General features: G+C 42.4%; 2 protein-coding genes and 1 pseudogene across 2 annotated transcripts in view; 2 read left to right on the top strand and 1 right to left on the bottom strand.

Moving 5' to 3' along the window:
• Nucleotides 1–15,609, bottom strand: part of ZNF630 (zinc finger protein 630) — a 265,177-nt gene that overhangs the window by 80,250 nt on the left and 169,318 nt on the right. The gene's annotated exons all lie outside the window — the stretch shown is intronic.
• ZNF81 (zinc finger protein 81) overlaps nucleotides 1–15,609 on the top strand; it is a 106,463-nt gene that overhangs the window by 59,794 nt on the left and 31,060 nt on the right. The window contains exon 4 of the mRNA XM_031026861.2: nucleotides 12,565–12,691. Coding sequence (XP_030882721.2) covers nucleotides 12,565–12,691 — 127 coding nt within the window. The remainder of the gene's footprint in view (nucleotides 1–12,564; nucleotides 12,692–15,609) is intronic.
• On the top strand, nucleotides 8,697–11,805 carry LOC115940544 (calponin-1 pseudogene; annotated as a pseudogene).

Here is a 15,609-nt window from a genome sequence, read left to right as displayed (position 1 = left end):
GCCTGGGTGGCTCAGTCAGTTGAGCATCTGTCTTTGGCTCAGGTCATGATCCCAGGGTCCTGGGATCAAGCCCTGAGTTAGGCTCCATGCTCAGCAGGGAGTCTGCTTCTCCCTCTGCCCCTTCCCCCAGTTCATGTGCGCTCGCTCTCTCTCTCTCTCTCTGAAGTTCAGAAAAAAAGGCAGTCAGTGAGGCTGCTTGCAAGGCATGCAGAAATGTGAGACGCCTGGAGAATTGTCTCTCAATAGTCTCTCAAGTCCCTTTTAATTTGTAACAGGTCTGACACTTTCTCCTCCCTTGTGTTTTTCCCCTTGCTATTTATTTGCTGAAGAAACTGGGCCCTTTGCCCCGACCTAGGTCCCACAGTTTTGGAATTTGCTAATTGTATTCTGGTGGTTGTTTATTTAACAGTTCCTGTATCTCCATTTTAATTTGAACTGATAAACCTAGAGGCCTGATCAATTGAGATTTAATTTTTTTGGCAAGAATACTTCATAGGTGGTGGTGAATGCTTGCTGGAGGCATGTAATGCCTGGTTATCTCTCTCCGTGTGTTCAGGGGTCATCAACCTGATCTAGATTGTAAAGTTCCTTCAGTCTTTCACCTGATAGTTTTCCACCCTTTGAAGATCTCTGCTTTTATTAGCACCTGTTAGCTGGAATACTTCTGCAAAGAATAAAGTTCTATAACCCACTATTTATCCTAAAGTGCAGTACTTAGAGGAAAGATAATCATTTTTTAGAATTTTAAAAAAGATTTTATTTGAGAGAGAGAGAGCACCCACAGGCAGGGGGAGGGGCAGAGGGAGAAAAACAAGCAGACTCCCTGCTGAGCGGGGAGCCTGACGTGGGACTCGATCCCAGGACCCTGAGATCATGAGCTGAAGGCAGATGCTTAACCGACTGAACCACCCAGGTGCCCCAGAAAGATAATCATTTTAATATGAAACTCAAGTCATATCTCTTTCCTGATATATAAAACACTTCAATGGTGATCTACAGGCATACCTTGGAGATCTCTCAGGTTTGGATCCAGACCATTGCAATAAAAGGAATATTGCAATAAAGCGAGTCAAATGAATTTTTTGGATTCCCTGTGCATATAAAAGTTATGTTTACACTATACTGTAGTCTACAGAGGGTGCAATACCATTCTGTCTAAAAAAATGTAGATACCTTAATTAAAAAATACTTTATTGCTAAAAAATGCTGACCATCACCTGGAGCTTTTAGCGAGTCATAATCTTTTTGCCAATGGAGGATCTTACCTCAGTGTTGATGGCTGTTGACTGATCAGGGTGGTGGATGCTGAAGGTCAGGGTGGCTGTGGCAATTTCTTAAAACAAGACAACAATGAAGTTTGCTGCGTCAATTGACTCTTCCTTTCACAAATGATTTTTGTGTAGCATGTGATGCTGTTTGATAGCATTCTACCCACAGTAGAATTTCTTTCAAAATTGGAGTCAGTCCTCCCAAACCCTGCCACTGCTCTATCAACTAAATTTATGTCATATTCTGAACCCTTTGTTGTCATTTCAATGATCTTCACAGCATCTTCACCAGGAGTAGATTCCATCTCAAGAAGCCACTTGTGGGGCACCTGGCTGGCTCAGTCAGTAAAGCATGTGACTCTTGATCTCGAGATCATGAGTTCACACCCTCTGGTGGGTGTAGAGCTTACGTAAAGCCATTTTCTTTGCTTATCTATAAGAAGCAGCTCCTCACCCATTAAAGTTTCATCGTGAGACTGCAATTCTCTGACATCTTCAGGCTCCACTTCTAATTCTAGTTCTCTTGTGCTATTTCTCCACATCTGCAGTTACTTCCTCCACTGAAGTCTTGAACCCCTCAAGGTCATCCATGAGGGCAGGTTGGAATCAACATCTTCTTAACTCCTGTTATGTTGATATTTTGACCTCTTCCCATGAATCATGAATGTTCTTAATGGCATCTAAAATGGTGAATCCTTTCCAGAAGGTTTTCAATTTACTTTGCCCAGATCCATCAGAGGAGTCACCATCTCTGGCAGCTATAGTCTTACAAAGTGGATTTCTTTTTTTTTTTTTTTAATTTTTTTTTTAAGATTTTATTTATTTGACAGAGAGAGACACCGTGAGAGAGGGATCACAAGCAGGGGGAGTGGGAGAGGGAGAAGCAGGCTCCCCGAGGAGCAGGGAGCCCGATGCAAGGCTCGATCCCAGGACCCTGGGATCATGACCTGAACCGAAGGCAGATGCTTAACGACTGAGCCACCCAGGCACCCCGGATTTCTTAAATAGTAAGACTTGAAAGTTAAAATTACTCCTTGATCCATGGGCTGCAGAATGAATGTTGTGTTAGCAGGAGTGAGAACAGCATTAATCTCCTTGTCCATCTCCATCAGAGCTCTTGGGTGACCAGGTGCATTGTCAGTGAGCAGCCATATTTTGAAAGGAATCTTTGTTTCTAAACAGCTGGTCTCAACAGTGGGCTTAAAATATTCAGTAAACCATGTTGTAAACAGATATGCTGTCATCCGGGCTTTGTTGTTCCATTTATAGAGCACTGGCAGAGTCGATTTAGCATCATTCTTTTTTTTCTTTAAGATTTTATTTATTTGACAGAGCGATAGAGAGAGAGCACAAGTAGGCAGAGCGGCAGGCAGAGGGAGAGGGAGAAGCAGGCTCCCCGCTGAGCGGGGAGCCCGACGTGGGGCTCGATCCCAGGACCCTGGGCTCATGACCTGAGCCGAAGGCAGCCGCTTAACCGACTGAGCCACCCAGGCGCCCCGATTTAGCATATTCTTAAGAGCCCTGGGCTTTTCAGAATGGTAAATGAGCACTGGCTTCAACCTAAAGTCACCAGCTGCATTGGCCTCTAACAAGAGAGTCAGCCTGGCCTCTGAAGCTTTGAAGCCAGGCATTGACGTCTCTCTAGCTCTGAAAGTCCCAGCTGGCATCTTCTTTCAAACAGAAGGCTGTTTCATCTACGTTAAGATGTGTTTTTTAATGTAGCCATCTTCGTGAATGCTCTTATTAGCTGGATCTTCGGGATACCTTGCTGCAGCTCCTCCATCAGCACTGGGCAGCCAACCCCCGGCGCTTTTATGTTAAGGAGACAGCTTCTTTCTTTGCACCTCATGAACCAGCGTCTGCTAGCTTCAGACCTTTCTTCTGCAGCCTCCTCACCTCTGTCGGCTTTCAGAGAATTGAAGAGAGTTGGGGCCTTGCTCTGGAGTAGGCTTTGGCTTAAGGGAATGCGTTTGCTGATTTGGTCTTCTTTCCCAGACTACTACAACTTTCTCCACATCAGCAAGAAGGTTGTTTCGCTTTCTTATCATTCCTGCGTTCACTAAAGGAGCACTTTTAGTTTCCTTCAAGAACTTGTCTTTGCGTTCACAACTTGGCTAACTGGGGCAAGAGGCCTAGCTTTGGGTCTAAAGTGAGAGACATGTGAGTTTTCCTTCCACTTGAACACTTGGAGGCCATTGTACGGTTATTAATGGGTCTGATTTCAATACTGTTGTGTCTCAGGGAATAGGGAGGCCCAGGGAGAGGGAGAGAGATGAGGGGGATGGCTGGTGAGTGGAGCAGTCAGAACACACACATTTATCAGTTAAGTTCGCTGTCTTATATGGACGTAGTTCATGGCACTGCAAAACAGTTACAATAGTGACATCCAAGATCACTGATCTCAGATCACCATAACAAAGAAAATAATAATTAAAAAGTTTGAAATACTGCGAGAATTACCAAAATGTGACACAGACACAAAATGAGCAAATGCTGTTGGAAAAATGGCGCCGATAGATTTGCTCAATGCAGGGTTGCAACAGACCTTCAATTTGTAAAAAATGCAATTAAGTGAAGCCCGATAAAACAAGGTACGACTGTATTATGAAAAGAATTTACACTGTTTTCATGATCAGACTCTAGCATACTTCCTGGATTTTTTTTCTTATAATCACCTGCCTGACATATTTTACAGTCTTCTCTCCTTTTTACAGAGCTATTCCTTTTTTCCTTAATTACCATGTATTTTCCTTTCTCCACACCTTTCTCTTTATCTTTCTTAGAAAATATTTTCCCCCATTTATCTCCGTCATACTTACTTACCCCCCCAAAATTCTGTTTAAATGCTACCAACTCTAAGGACCCTCAACCTACACCTCCAGTAGAACTACTTTCTCTTTGGGGCCCACAGGGTACCCTAAATATATTTCTAACATGCACTTTTGTTTTCTGTGTTTTTTGAAACCGAGTTATATTTGAAAGACATTGAATTATATATAGTTTGATGAGTTTTGACAGATATATCTATGTAACCACCACTCAAACTAAAATACAGAACAGGTCCATCACCCTCTTGACCAGTCAATATCCTACCCCCGAGGCAGCCATTTTTAAGAATTTTAATCCCTATAGATTAGCTCTGCTTGTTCTTGATTATCATTTGGTCTGTGTTTGGCTTCTATTTCTAAATGAACAGAATATTTTGGAGAGTCATTCAGGTTGTGTCTGTCACCAACTCTTTCCCTTTTATTGCTGAGTATTCCGTTGTATGAATATAGCACAATTTGTATATGCAGTCACCTGCCGATGAACATTTTGAATGTTTCTAGTGTTTGGTTATCATGGATAAAGCTGTTGAACATCTTTTCATACGCTTTATTGGCCATTTGTAGATCTTTTTTGGTGTCTGTTCAAGGATTTTGCCCATTTAAAAAAGTTGGATTATGTGTCTTTTTTGTTATTACTTTGTAGGAGTTCTTTTTTTTTTTGAACTAACATCATCGTTCTAGAATATTTTTTTTTAAAGATTTTATTTATTTATTTGACAGAGAGAGACACAGCGAGAGAGGGAACACAAGCAGGAGGAGAGGGAGAAGCAGGCTTCCTGCCGAGCAGGGAGCCCAATGTGGGGCTTGATCCCAGGACCCTGGGATCATGACCTGAGCCGAAGGCAGATGCTTAATGACTGAGCCACCCAGGCGCCCCTAGAATATTTTTTTTATTTTATCGTGTTATGTTAGTCACCATACAGTACATCATTAGTTTTTGATGTAGTGTTCCGTTGATTCATTGTTTGCGTATAACACCCAGTGCTCCATGCAGTACGTGCCCTCCCTAATACCCATGTAGGAGTTCTTTCTACATTCTAACTATGGGTGTTTTGTGTATGTATTGCAAATATTTTCTCCCAAGCTGTGTCTTGATTTTTCATTTTCTTAATGGCATCTTTTGATGAGCAGAAGTTTTAATTTTGGTAAGGTCCCATTTATCCAAATTTTCTTTTATATTTATTGTTTTTTGTACTATGTCAAGAAATCCTGCTTGACCCAGTGTTGCAAGGATATTCTCTTATGTTTTCTTCTATGGCACTTTTAGGGTTTTTGTTTGTTTGTTTGTTTTTGGTTTTTTTTTTAGTTTTAGGGTTTTTTTTTTTTTTTCCTTTTTTAAAAATTGAAATATAACTACATGGCGCCTGGGTGGCTCGGTCGGTTAAAATGTCTGCCTTCGGCCCAGGTCATGATCCCAGGGTCCTGGGATCAAGCCCCGCATCGGGCTCCCTGCTCGGCGGGGAGTCTGCTGGTCCCTCTCCCTCTGCCCCTCACCCCCACCCATGCTCTCTCTCTCTCAGATAAATAAATAAAATCTTTAAAAAAAATGAAATAGAAATATAACTAACATAAAATATCATGTTAGTTTCAGGTATGCAGTCTTGATTCAACAATTCTATACCTTAGTCCACGCTCAGTACAATAAGTGTAGTCACCATACATTATTACAGTATCATTGACTGTATTTCCTTTGCTGTACTTTTCATCTCATGACTTATTTATTTTATAACTGTAAGTTTGTACCTCTTAATCCCCTTTATCTATTTCACCCATCTCCCCTCTCATCTCCCTTCTGGCAACCACCAGTTTGTTCTCTATATTTAAGAGTCTGTTTTTTTGTTTGTTCATTTGTCTTGTTTTTTAGATTCCACATATAAGTGAAGTCATATGGTATTTGTATTCTCTGTCTGACTTACTTTACTTGCCATAATACCCTCTAGGTCCATCCATGTTGTCACAGATGGCAAGATCTCACTCGTTCTTATGGCTGAGTAATATGTCATTTTATATACCACATCTTCTTTATCCATTCATCTATCGGTGGACACTTGGATTGCTTCCATATTTTGGCCCTTGTAAATAATGCTGCAGTTAACAAAGGAGCATATATCTTTTTGAATTAGTGATTTCATTTTCTTTGGGTAAATACCCAGTAGTGGAATTGCTGGATCATATTTTTAATTTTTTGAGGAGCCTCCACATTATTTTTCCCAGTGGCTGCACCAGTTTACATTCCCACCAACAGTACACAAGGATTCCTGTTTCTCCACATCCTCACCACTTGTTATTTCTTTTTTATTCTAGCCATTCTGAAGGGTATAAGGCGATATCTCACTGTGGTTTTGATTTGCATTTCCCTGATGATCAGTGATGTTGAGCATCTTTTCATGGATGTCTTTTTTGGAAGAATTTCTATTCTGGTCTTCTGCCTATTGATAAATCAGATTATTTGGTGGGGTTTTTTTGGAATTGAGTTTTATAAGTTCTTTATGTATTTTGGATATAACACCTTATTGGATATATCATTTGCAAATATCTTCTCACATTCACTAGGCTGCCTTTTTGTTTTGTTGATGGTTTCCTTTGCTGTGCATAAGCTTTTTATTTTGGTGTAGTCTCAATAGTTTATGTTTGCTTTTGTTTCCCTTGCCTGAGGAGACGTAGCTACAAAAAATGTTGCTTAGACTGATGTCAAAGAGATTATTGCCTATGTTTTCTTCTATGGGTTTTATGGTTTCAGGTCCCACATTTAAGTCTTTAATCCGTTTTGAATTTATTTTTGTGTATGGTGTAAGAAGGTGGCCCAGTTTCATTGTTTTGCATGTAGTTGTCCAGTTTTCTCAACACCATTTATTGAAAAGATTTTCTTTTCTCCACTGTATATTTTTATCCCTTTTGTTGTAAATTAATGACCATATAGGGGTGGGCTAATTTATGGGCTCTGTCTTCTGTTCAGTTGATTTAAAGTGTCTGTTTTTATGCTAACATCATACTGTTTTGATTGTTATAGCTTTGTAATACAGTTTGAAATCTAGGTTGTGATACCTCCAGCTTTGTTCTTTCTGAAGATTGCTTTGGCTATTTAGGGTCTTTTGTGGTTCCATAAGTATTTTAGGTTTGTTCTATTTCTCTGAAAAATGCCATTGGAATTTTGACAGGGATTGCAGTGAACCTGTAGATTGCTTTTGGTAATGTAATATTTGGTAATTTGGTAATATCTTAACAGTATTAATTCTTCCTATCCATGAGCACAGAATATCTTTCTGTTTACTTGTTTTATTTAGTTTCTTTCATCAATGTGTTATAATTTTCAATGTATAGTTCTTTTACATCCTTGGATAATTTATTCCTAGGTATTTTTCTTTTTCTTTTTTTTTTAACATAGGTATTTTTCTTAATGCAGTTATAAATGGGATTGTTTTCTTAATTTCTTTTTCTGGTAATTCATTATTAGTGTATAGAAACACAACAGATTTTTTTTTAAATTTTATTATATTATGTTAGTCACCATGCAATACATCATTAGTTTTTGATGTGGTGATCCACGATCCATTGTTTTTGTATATTGATTTTTGTGTCCTGCAACTTCATGGAATTCATTTTTTAGTTCTAACAGATTTTTTGGTGGAGTCTTTAGGGTTTTCTATATATAATACGATGTCATCTGCAAATAGTGACAGTTTTCCATCTTCCTTTTCAATTTGGATGCCTTTTATTTCTTTTTCTTGCCTAATTGCTCTGGCTGGGACTTCCAATACTCTTGAATAAAAGTGGCAAGAGCGGGCATCTTTGTCTTGTTTCTGATCTTAGAAAAGCTTTCAGCTTTCCACTGTTGATTATGATGTTAGCTGTGTGCTTGTCATATATGGTTTTTATTGTGTTGAGATACCATCTCTCTATGCCTGCTTTGCTGAGAGTTTTTATCATAAATGGATGTTGAACTTTGTTAAATGCTTTTTCTGCATCTATTGAGATGATAATATGATTTTTATCCTTTATTTTGTTAATGTGGTGTGTCACATTGATTGATTTACAGATGTTGAACCATCCTTATAGCACTGGAATCCCATTTGATCAATTTGTAGGGTTCTTTTAATGTATTGTAGAATTCATTTTGGTAATATTTTGTTGAGGATTTTTGCATCTGTATTCATCAGGGATATTTAGCTGTAATTTTCTTGTCTTGTGGTGTCCTTGTCTGGTTTTGGTATCAGGGTAATTTTGACCTTGTTAGATGAATTTCAAAGTGTTCCCTTCTCTTCTGTTTTTTGGAAGAGTTTGAGAAGGATTGGTATTCTTCTTTGAATGTTTGGTGGAATTCTTTTTTTTTTTTTAATATTTTATTTATTTATTTGAGAGAGAGAGAGAGAAACAGCATGAGAGGGGATAGGGTCAGAGGGAGAAGCAGGCTCCCCACTGAGCCGGGAGCCCGACGTGGGACTCGATCCCAGGACTCCGGGATCATGACCTGAGCCGAAGGCAGTCGCTTAATCAACTGAGCCACCCAGGCACCCTGTTTGGTGGAATTCTTAGTGAAGCAGTTTGATTCTGGACTTTTCTTTGTTGGGAGGTTTTTGATTACTGATTCAGTCTTCTTATTAGTATTCAGTCTGTTTAGATTTTCTATCTTTTCATGATTCAGTCTTGGTAGGTTGTGTGTTTCTAGGAATTTATCCACTTCTTCTAGGTCATCCAGTTTGTTCGCATATAATTGTTCATAGTAATCTAGGTGGTTATTTTTATAGTTCTTCTCAGTTGAACTATCCTATTATTCTTTCACTGTGAACATATTTTTCTTTATGTTCTTGAGCATACTTATAGATAGCTGGTTTAAAATCCTTTACTGCTAATTCCGGCATTTAAATCAGTTCAGGGTCAGTCTCTGATTGCATTTCCTCTTGAACTTCTTTTATTTCTCTCAATACCTTTCTGTTTCTTTCTATGTTGATTATTTTCAACTGTATCTTGGTTGTTGTGAATCATATATTGTAGACATTTTGAATTCTGTTTAGTTCCCCTGAAGATCGCTGATTTTTTTTCATTTGGTTTAGCAAGCACTTAATTTGGCTGGACTCATATTGGCAACTGTCTCCTCTATGGTGTGTGGTAACTCAAATTTAGTTAATTTATTTACTCAACCAGAGATTAGGAAGAGTTAACACATAGATCTCAGGCACCTTTTTCTGTGTGAATTTGTCTTTCTGGTGGTCATGACGACTGCAAAACTCTCCTTTGATTCTTCAAGTTCAGTTAAGACTGGAGTTTTTCTAGTGGAATTGCAGTTACCCTGCATGGCATGACTAGGTCTTTTTACAAACTAAAGGCTGTAAACTTGGTAAACCCATCCAGTGCCATCCCTTCTTCTAATTGTCAGTTCTCTTCCAGTAAATACCTGATTTTTGTTACTCTTCAGTATCTCCAGATAGTTTTTTTTTTAATATTTTGTTCAGAGTGTAGTTGTTATCTATGTGAAAGTTGGTCTGATAAAATTAATTCAGTCATACTGGAACTTGATTATTGTTAATTTTTGTATGTGGTGTAAGGTATGGGTCAAGGTTTGTTTTTTCCTCCAAAACTTATATCCATTGTTCCAGCACAATTTTTTGAAAAGACTTTTCTTTTCCCCATTGAATTACTTTGGTACATTGGTCAAAAAACAGTTGTCCGTATGTGTATGGTTCTGTTTCCGGACTCTCTATTCTGCTCCATTGATATATCTATCTGTACTTACATCAACACCACACTGAAGTATCTAAAGTATCATAGCTTTATAGTAAGACTTATCATTACATATAAATCCTCAACACTGTTCCTTGCTTTGGCTATTCTAGATCCTTTGCATAGCCATATACACTTTAACATTTCCTTGCCAGTTTTTACCAGAAAGTTGACAAATAATTGGTTGAACAAGTAGAAGACAAATGAGTATGGTGATAGAAAATTTCAACAACACTCAGCCAACTTGATTTGTATATTATAGAATACTACAGCCATCAACAGCTGAATATACATTCTTTTCCAGGGACACATGAAACATTCTTCCGGATAGACCGTATGTTGAAATCGTACAGAGTATATTTTCTCACCACTACAGAATTAAATTAGAAATGAGCAATAAAAAGGCATGAAGAGAAAATGGTCATATTTGTGAAGAATTAATTAGAGCAAGAGTAGAGGGAGCTATGTAAAGTTAAAAAAAAAAGTATGCATGCTTCCTTCTAGAAGTTCTAGAACACAGGCAGATGGAGCCTTAGCTGCTGCCTTGGTCTTCAGTGCCACTGCCACTGCTGCCCACCACCAGCCAGCATGTCCTCTGCTCACTTCAACCAGGGCCCCGCCTATGGGTTGTCTGTTGAGGTCGAGAACAAGGTGGCCCAAAAGTGTGACCACAAGCGGGAGTAGGAGCTTCAAGAATGGATCGAGGGGGTGACAGGGCACCGCATCAGCAACAATTTCATGGATGGCCTCAAAGATGGCATTCTTTGCAAGTTCATCAGTAAGTTTCAGCCAGGCTCCATGAAGCAAGTCGGTGAGTCGACCCAAAATTGGCACCAGCTGGAAAATATTGGCAGCTGCATCAAGGCCATCACCAAGTATGGGGTGAAGTCCGCTGACATTTTTGAGGCCAACGACCTGTTTGAGAAAACCAACCACACCCAGGTGCAGTCCACCCTCCCAGCCCTGGCCAAGACGAAAGGGAATAAGGTGAATGTAGGGGTGAAGTACGCAGAGAAGCAGGAACAGAAATTTGAGCCAGAGAAGCTAAGAGAAGGGCAGAACATCATTAGGCTACAGATGGGCACCAACAGATTTGCTAGCCAGCAGGGCACGACAGCCTGTGGCACCCCGTGCCACCTCTGTGACCCCAAGCTGGGCAAGGACCGGCCCCTGGACCAGGCCACCATCAGCCTGCAGATAGGCACCAACAAGGGAGCCAGGCAGGCCGGCCTGACTGCATCTGGGACCAAGCAACAGATCTTTAAGCCTGGGCTGGGTATGGAGCATTGTGACATGCTCAACATCAGCCTTAAGATGGGCAGCAACAAGGGGGCCTGGCAGCAGGCCATGACAGTGTATGGGCTGCTGTGCCAGGTCTATGACCCCAAAAACTGCCTGACGCCTGAATACTCAGAGCTGGGCAAGCCTGCCCACGACCACCACCCACACAACTGCTACAACTCAGCCTGGGGCCCTGGGCCCCCCCACCCTGCCTTCCCTCCAGGGAGGCCAGCTGGTGCTCTCAGCAGGGTTGAGCCGGCCCCACCGACCCCGTCCCCCTGCATGGTGTCCTCTAGCCCCCTGGGACCCGCCTACAGGGTTAGCACTGGGGGGGCAGACTGGGGAGCCTGTGGTGGGGGAAGGGGACCTTCCTCCTTGGAGCGCTGCAGGATCCAACATTGAGTAGGGTGTTCCCAACAGCACCCAAAGGACGCGCACTGAGCAAAGCTACCCCTAGCTGTCCCCTGACTCCCTTACAGGTGGATTCCCCCAGGACAAGAAGTTCCCCCCAAGCAGAACCCCCAGAGCCCAGGCTTGGCCTGCCCCTCCCCATTCCTGCAGTGGAAGCAAACTGCATGCCCGGAGGCCCAGCGGACACATGTGGTTTGGTTTGCAGCGACTGGCATATGTGGATGGGACGATGGCATTTGTAATGCGAGCACTTTCTTTTTCTTTTTCACTGGAGCACAAAAAATGGCTGTAAAATTAAAACAAAATAAAAAAAATAAAAGTTATAGAACACAGGGGCGCCTGGGTGGCTCAGTTGGTTAAGCGACTGCCTTCGGCTCAGGTCATGATCCTGGAGTCCCGGGATCGAGTCCCACATCAGGCTCCCTGCTCGGCGGGGAGTCTGCTTCTCCCTCTCCCACTCCCCCTGCTTGTGTTCCCTCTCTCACTGTGTCTTTCTCTGTCAAATAAATAAATAAAATCTTAAAAAAAAAAAAAAAAGAATCATCTGTAAAAAGTTATAGAACACAGACTTCCCATTAAAATGAACAACAATAAAGAAACCCCCCCCAAGAAAATGAACAACAAAATAGGATCAAGGTCAAATCCTGTACAAAATTATTAAGACATGTTAAAAATGAAAGACTGGGGGCGCCTGGGTGGCTCAGTCGGTTAAGCGTCTGCCTTCGGCTCAGGTCATGATCCCAGGGTCCTGGGATCGAGCCCCCTAATCGAGCTTCCTGCTCTGCAGGGAGCCTGCTTCTCCTGCCTCTGCCTCTCATGAGTAAATAAATAAAATCTTTAAAAAAATGAAAGACTGACTTAATGTTGTATACAACGAATGGCAAAGGTTTACGATTAGATATTTGTATGCTACACAACATTACACATAACTAGGTATTTTGTAGGCATACTGTATAGCATATTCTGGTGAAAAAATCATTAAAAACAATTTCTTACTGATCCTCTCCCTATCCCCCGCTGCTGACCCTGTCACATTGAACGGGACTGTGTTGTTACAGGTCTCCGTGTCATTCGAGGATGTGACTGTGGACTTCAGCAGGGAGGAGTGGCAGCACTTGGACCCTGCTCAGAGACGCCTTTACCGGGATGTGACGCTGGAGAATTACAGCCACTTGCGCTCAGTGGGTAAGCCCAGCCCTTCGGAGAAACTACGAGGAGCGTGTTAGGGGTAAAACTGTATCCTCCAAGTAAACTGTGTTGAAGTCCTAACCTCAGTTAGGACTAAGCACCTCGGGATATGCTCTTTTTTTGGAATTGGGGTCTTTACAGAAGTATTCAAGCTTAAACGGGGTCTTCTGGGTGGCTCATAATCCAGTATGACCGGTGTACTTAAAATAAGGGAAATCTAGACACAGAGACAGACACACACAGAGGAAAGACAGTGTGAAGACACGTAAGGAAAAGAAGATGGCCACGTCACTGGAGTGGTGCATCTATAAGGCGACACATGCCCGAGGCCACCAGGAGGTCAGAGAGAAGCATGGACGAGTTCCTTCCCATATTGAAGGTTCTCCTTCAAAAGGAGCATGGCCCTATTGACACCTTGATTTCGGACTTCTGGCTTCCAGAACTGTGACTCAGTGAATGTCTGTTGTTTTGAGCTGCCCAGCTTCTGGTACTTTGTTATAGCAGCCCTAGGAAACTAAGACAGATTTTTGTAATATGGAAGCGGCTTTGGAATTGGACAATGGGTAGAGGCTGGAAAGGTTTTAGGTGCTTGATAGAGAAAGCCTAGATTGCCTTGAAGAGATTCACTGGTAGAAATACGGACGTTAAGGGGGCTTTGGGTGAGGTCTCAGATGGAGTGAGGAGTGTGTTACTGGAAACTGGAGGAAAGGAGATCCTTGTTACCAAGTAGCAGAGAACTTGATTGAACTGTGTTCTGTTGGGTGAAAAGCAGAAAGCGTAAGTGATAAACTTGGATAGTTAGCTGTGGAAATTTCTAAGCAAAAGCGTTAGAGGCATGGCCTGTGCTCTCCTTGCTGCTTACAGTAAAATGCAGGAGGAAAGAGAGACATTGGAGAGGAATTGTTAGTAAGAGAAGAAGCAGAACTTGAAGATTTGGAAAATGCTCAGCCTGTCCATAGTGCGAAAACTGAGATGGACTCCGGAAAGAACACCAAAGGTATGGACAGCCAGTTGCTAAAGAGATCAGAAGTACGACCTGTGGATCCCATCAGCCATGTCAGTGGAAATGCTGCTAGCTTTGACCAAAGAGGACAGAGACAGGAAACAATGAGGGAAGGCTGTAGGGTGTCTGTTCCGCTGTGCACATGCATTAGTCTTCTGGAAGGGGGATGAATGATTTCAAGGATGGTTCTGAGGCCAGGATGGCTGCTGCTGCCACCACAGGCCCAGAGGGCCCAGGCTGGGAAAATGGGATGCAACAGACCATCACCTCCTCAGTTCCAGAGGGCAAGCCACCGACTTGGTTACCAGCCTGAAGGGGCAGAGCCGCCACCCAGGGTCAAGGGTGTGGAGTTGCCACATCTCATCTGAGGTCACACCTCCTAACAGCATCGTGCTCTCTCGAATTCGCTCTGCAAAGTGCTTTTCAACATTCCCTTCCAGTACTTGTTGACAATTGAGTTTGTGCCATTAGTTAGCCTTAGAAGGAGCTTGCCACCCACCTTGGACTGCATCCCCAAGCAGCACAACTCCGGGAAGACTCAGGCTCAGTGCTCCAGGGGCTGCTACTGACCTCACACCATCTGCAGGCTGGGCCTTGATCAGAAGGACTTGGGCCCCCTCTGAGTGGGTCTCCACCGCTTGCCATATTTCTTGTGTCCCAACACCGTGTGAGGATTCCGCACTGGGCTCTTCCATGTTCACTGACCATTACTGAAGTAGTCCTTGTTAAGTTTCCTTTCTTCCACCTATGAATATGCTTAACTTCAGTGAGCAAGTAAACTGAGACCCAGTAGCGAGCCAAAAGCTGTTTCTCAACAGGAGAGCAGTTATCCCCAGAGGATGGTAGGGCTTTGCTCCCAAATCCCAAGATTTGCTCTGTGGTTCACCTAGGGGCCTGTCAAAGGCTCCATCCCCATCTGCCACCGACACTTCAAGCACCACTGGATGTGCCAGATCATATGGCCCCAGCAGCAGCTTGTATGGCACTCTGGACCTTTGCAGAGTCTTCTTTTGTTCCAGGCTCTGCTCAAAACTAGCAGTTTTTTGGATCACATGATAAATGGGGCAGAATAACACACCCAGCTGAGGAATATATTGCCTCTGAAGTCCATGGGCTCAGTAGCCATTGTCCCTCTTTTTACTTGTAGGAAGAGCCAGAGGCAAAAACTTATTCTTCACTTAGAAATTTCTAGGGGTCCAGTGGGTCCATACCGCTCTAGCCCTAGAAATTTCCCCAAGGTAGATGGCCCCTAAATTGTGGTCAGATTTATTTCCTACCCTCTGCCATATAAATATCTTACAGTAAGTCAAGAGTGGTTACTAGTCCGCATTCATCAGGTGCAGTCAGTGTAATGTCATCAGTGTAATGGACCAACGTGATATCTTGTGGAAGGGAAAGTCAATCAGGATCCCTACAGACTAAATTATGACGTAGGGCTGGAGGGCTGATACACCTCTGAGGTAGGACAGTGAAGGTATATATATAGTTGGCCTTGTCAACTGAAAGCAAACTGCTTCTAGTAGTCTTTGATAACAGGTATTGCAAAAACAAAAACAACAACAACAACAAAAACAAAACCAAAAAACATAAAACAAACCCACACACTTGCCAGATCAATAGCTGTTCACCGGGTACCAAGGGATGTGTTAGTTTGTTTAAGCAGTGAACCCACATCTGGCACAGCAGCTGCTATTGGAGTTACCGCCTGGTTAAGTTCGTGATGATCCACAGTCATTCTCCAAGATCTGTTTGTCCTCTGCACAGGCCAGAGAGGTGAGTCGAATGGCCATGTGGTGGGACTCACTACCCCTGCATCCTTCAGGTTCTTGGTGGTTGCATTGATCTCTGCAGTTCCTACAGGAATGCAGTATTTCTTTTGGCTGACTGTTTTCCTAGTACAGGCAGTTCTAGC

The sequence above is a fragment of the Leptonychotes weddellii genome, chromosome X (assembly GCF_054177405.1).
Source record: "Leptonychotes weddellii isolate Sample4059 chromosome X, ASM5417740v2, whole genome shotgun sequence".
Taxonomy (NCBI): Eukaryota; Metazoa; Chordata; class Mammalia; order Carnivora; family Phocidae; genus Leptonychotes; species Leptonychotes weddellii.
This window is presented reverse-complemented; position numbering and strand designations above follow the sequence as displayed.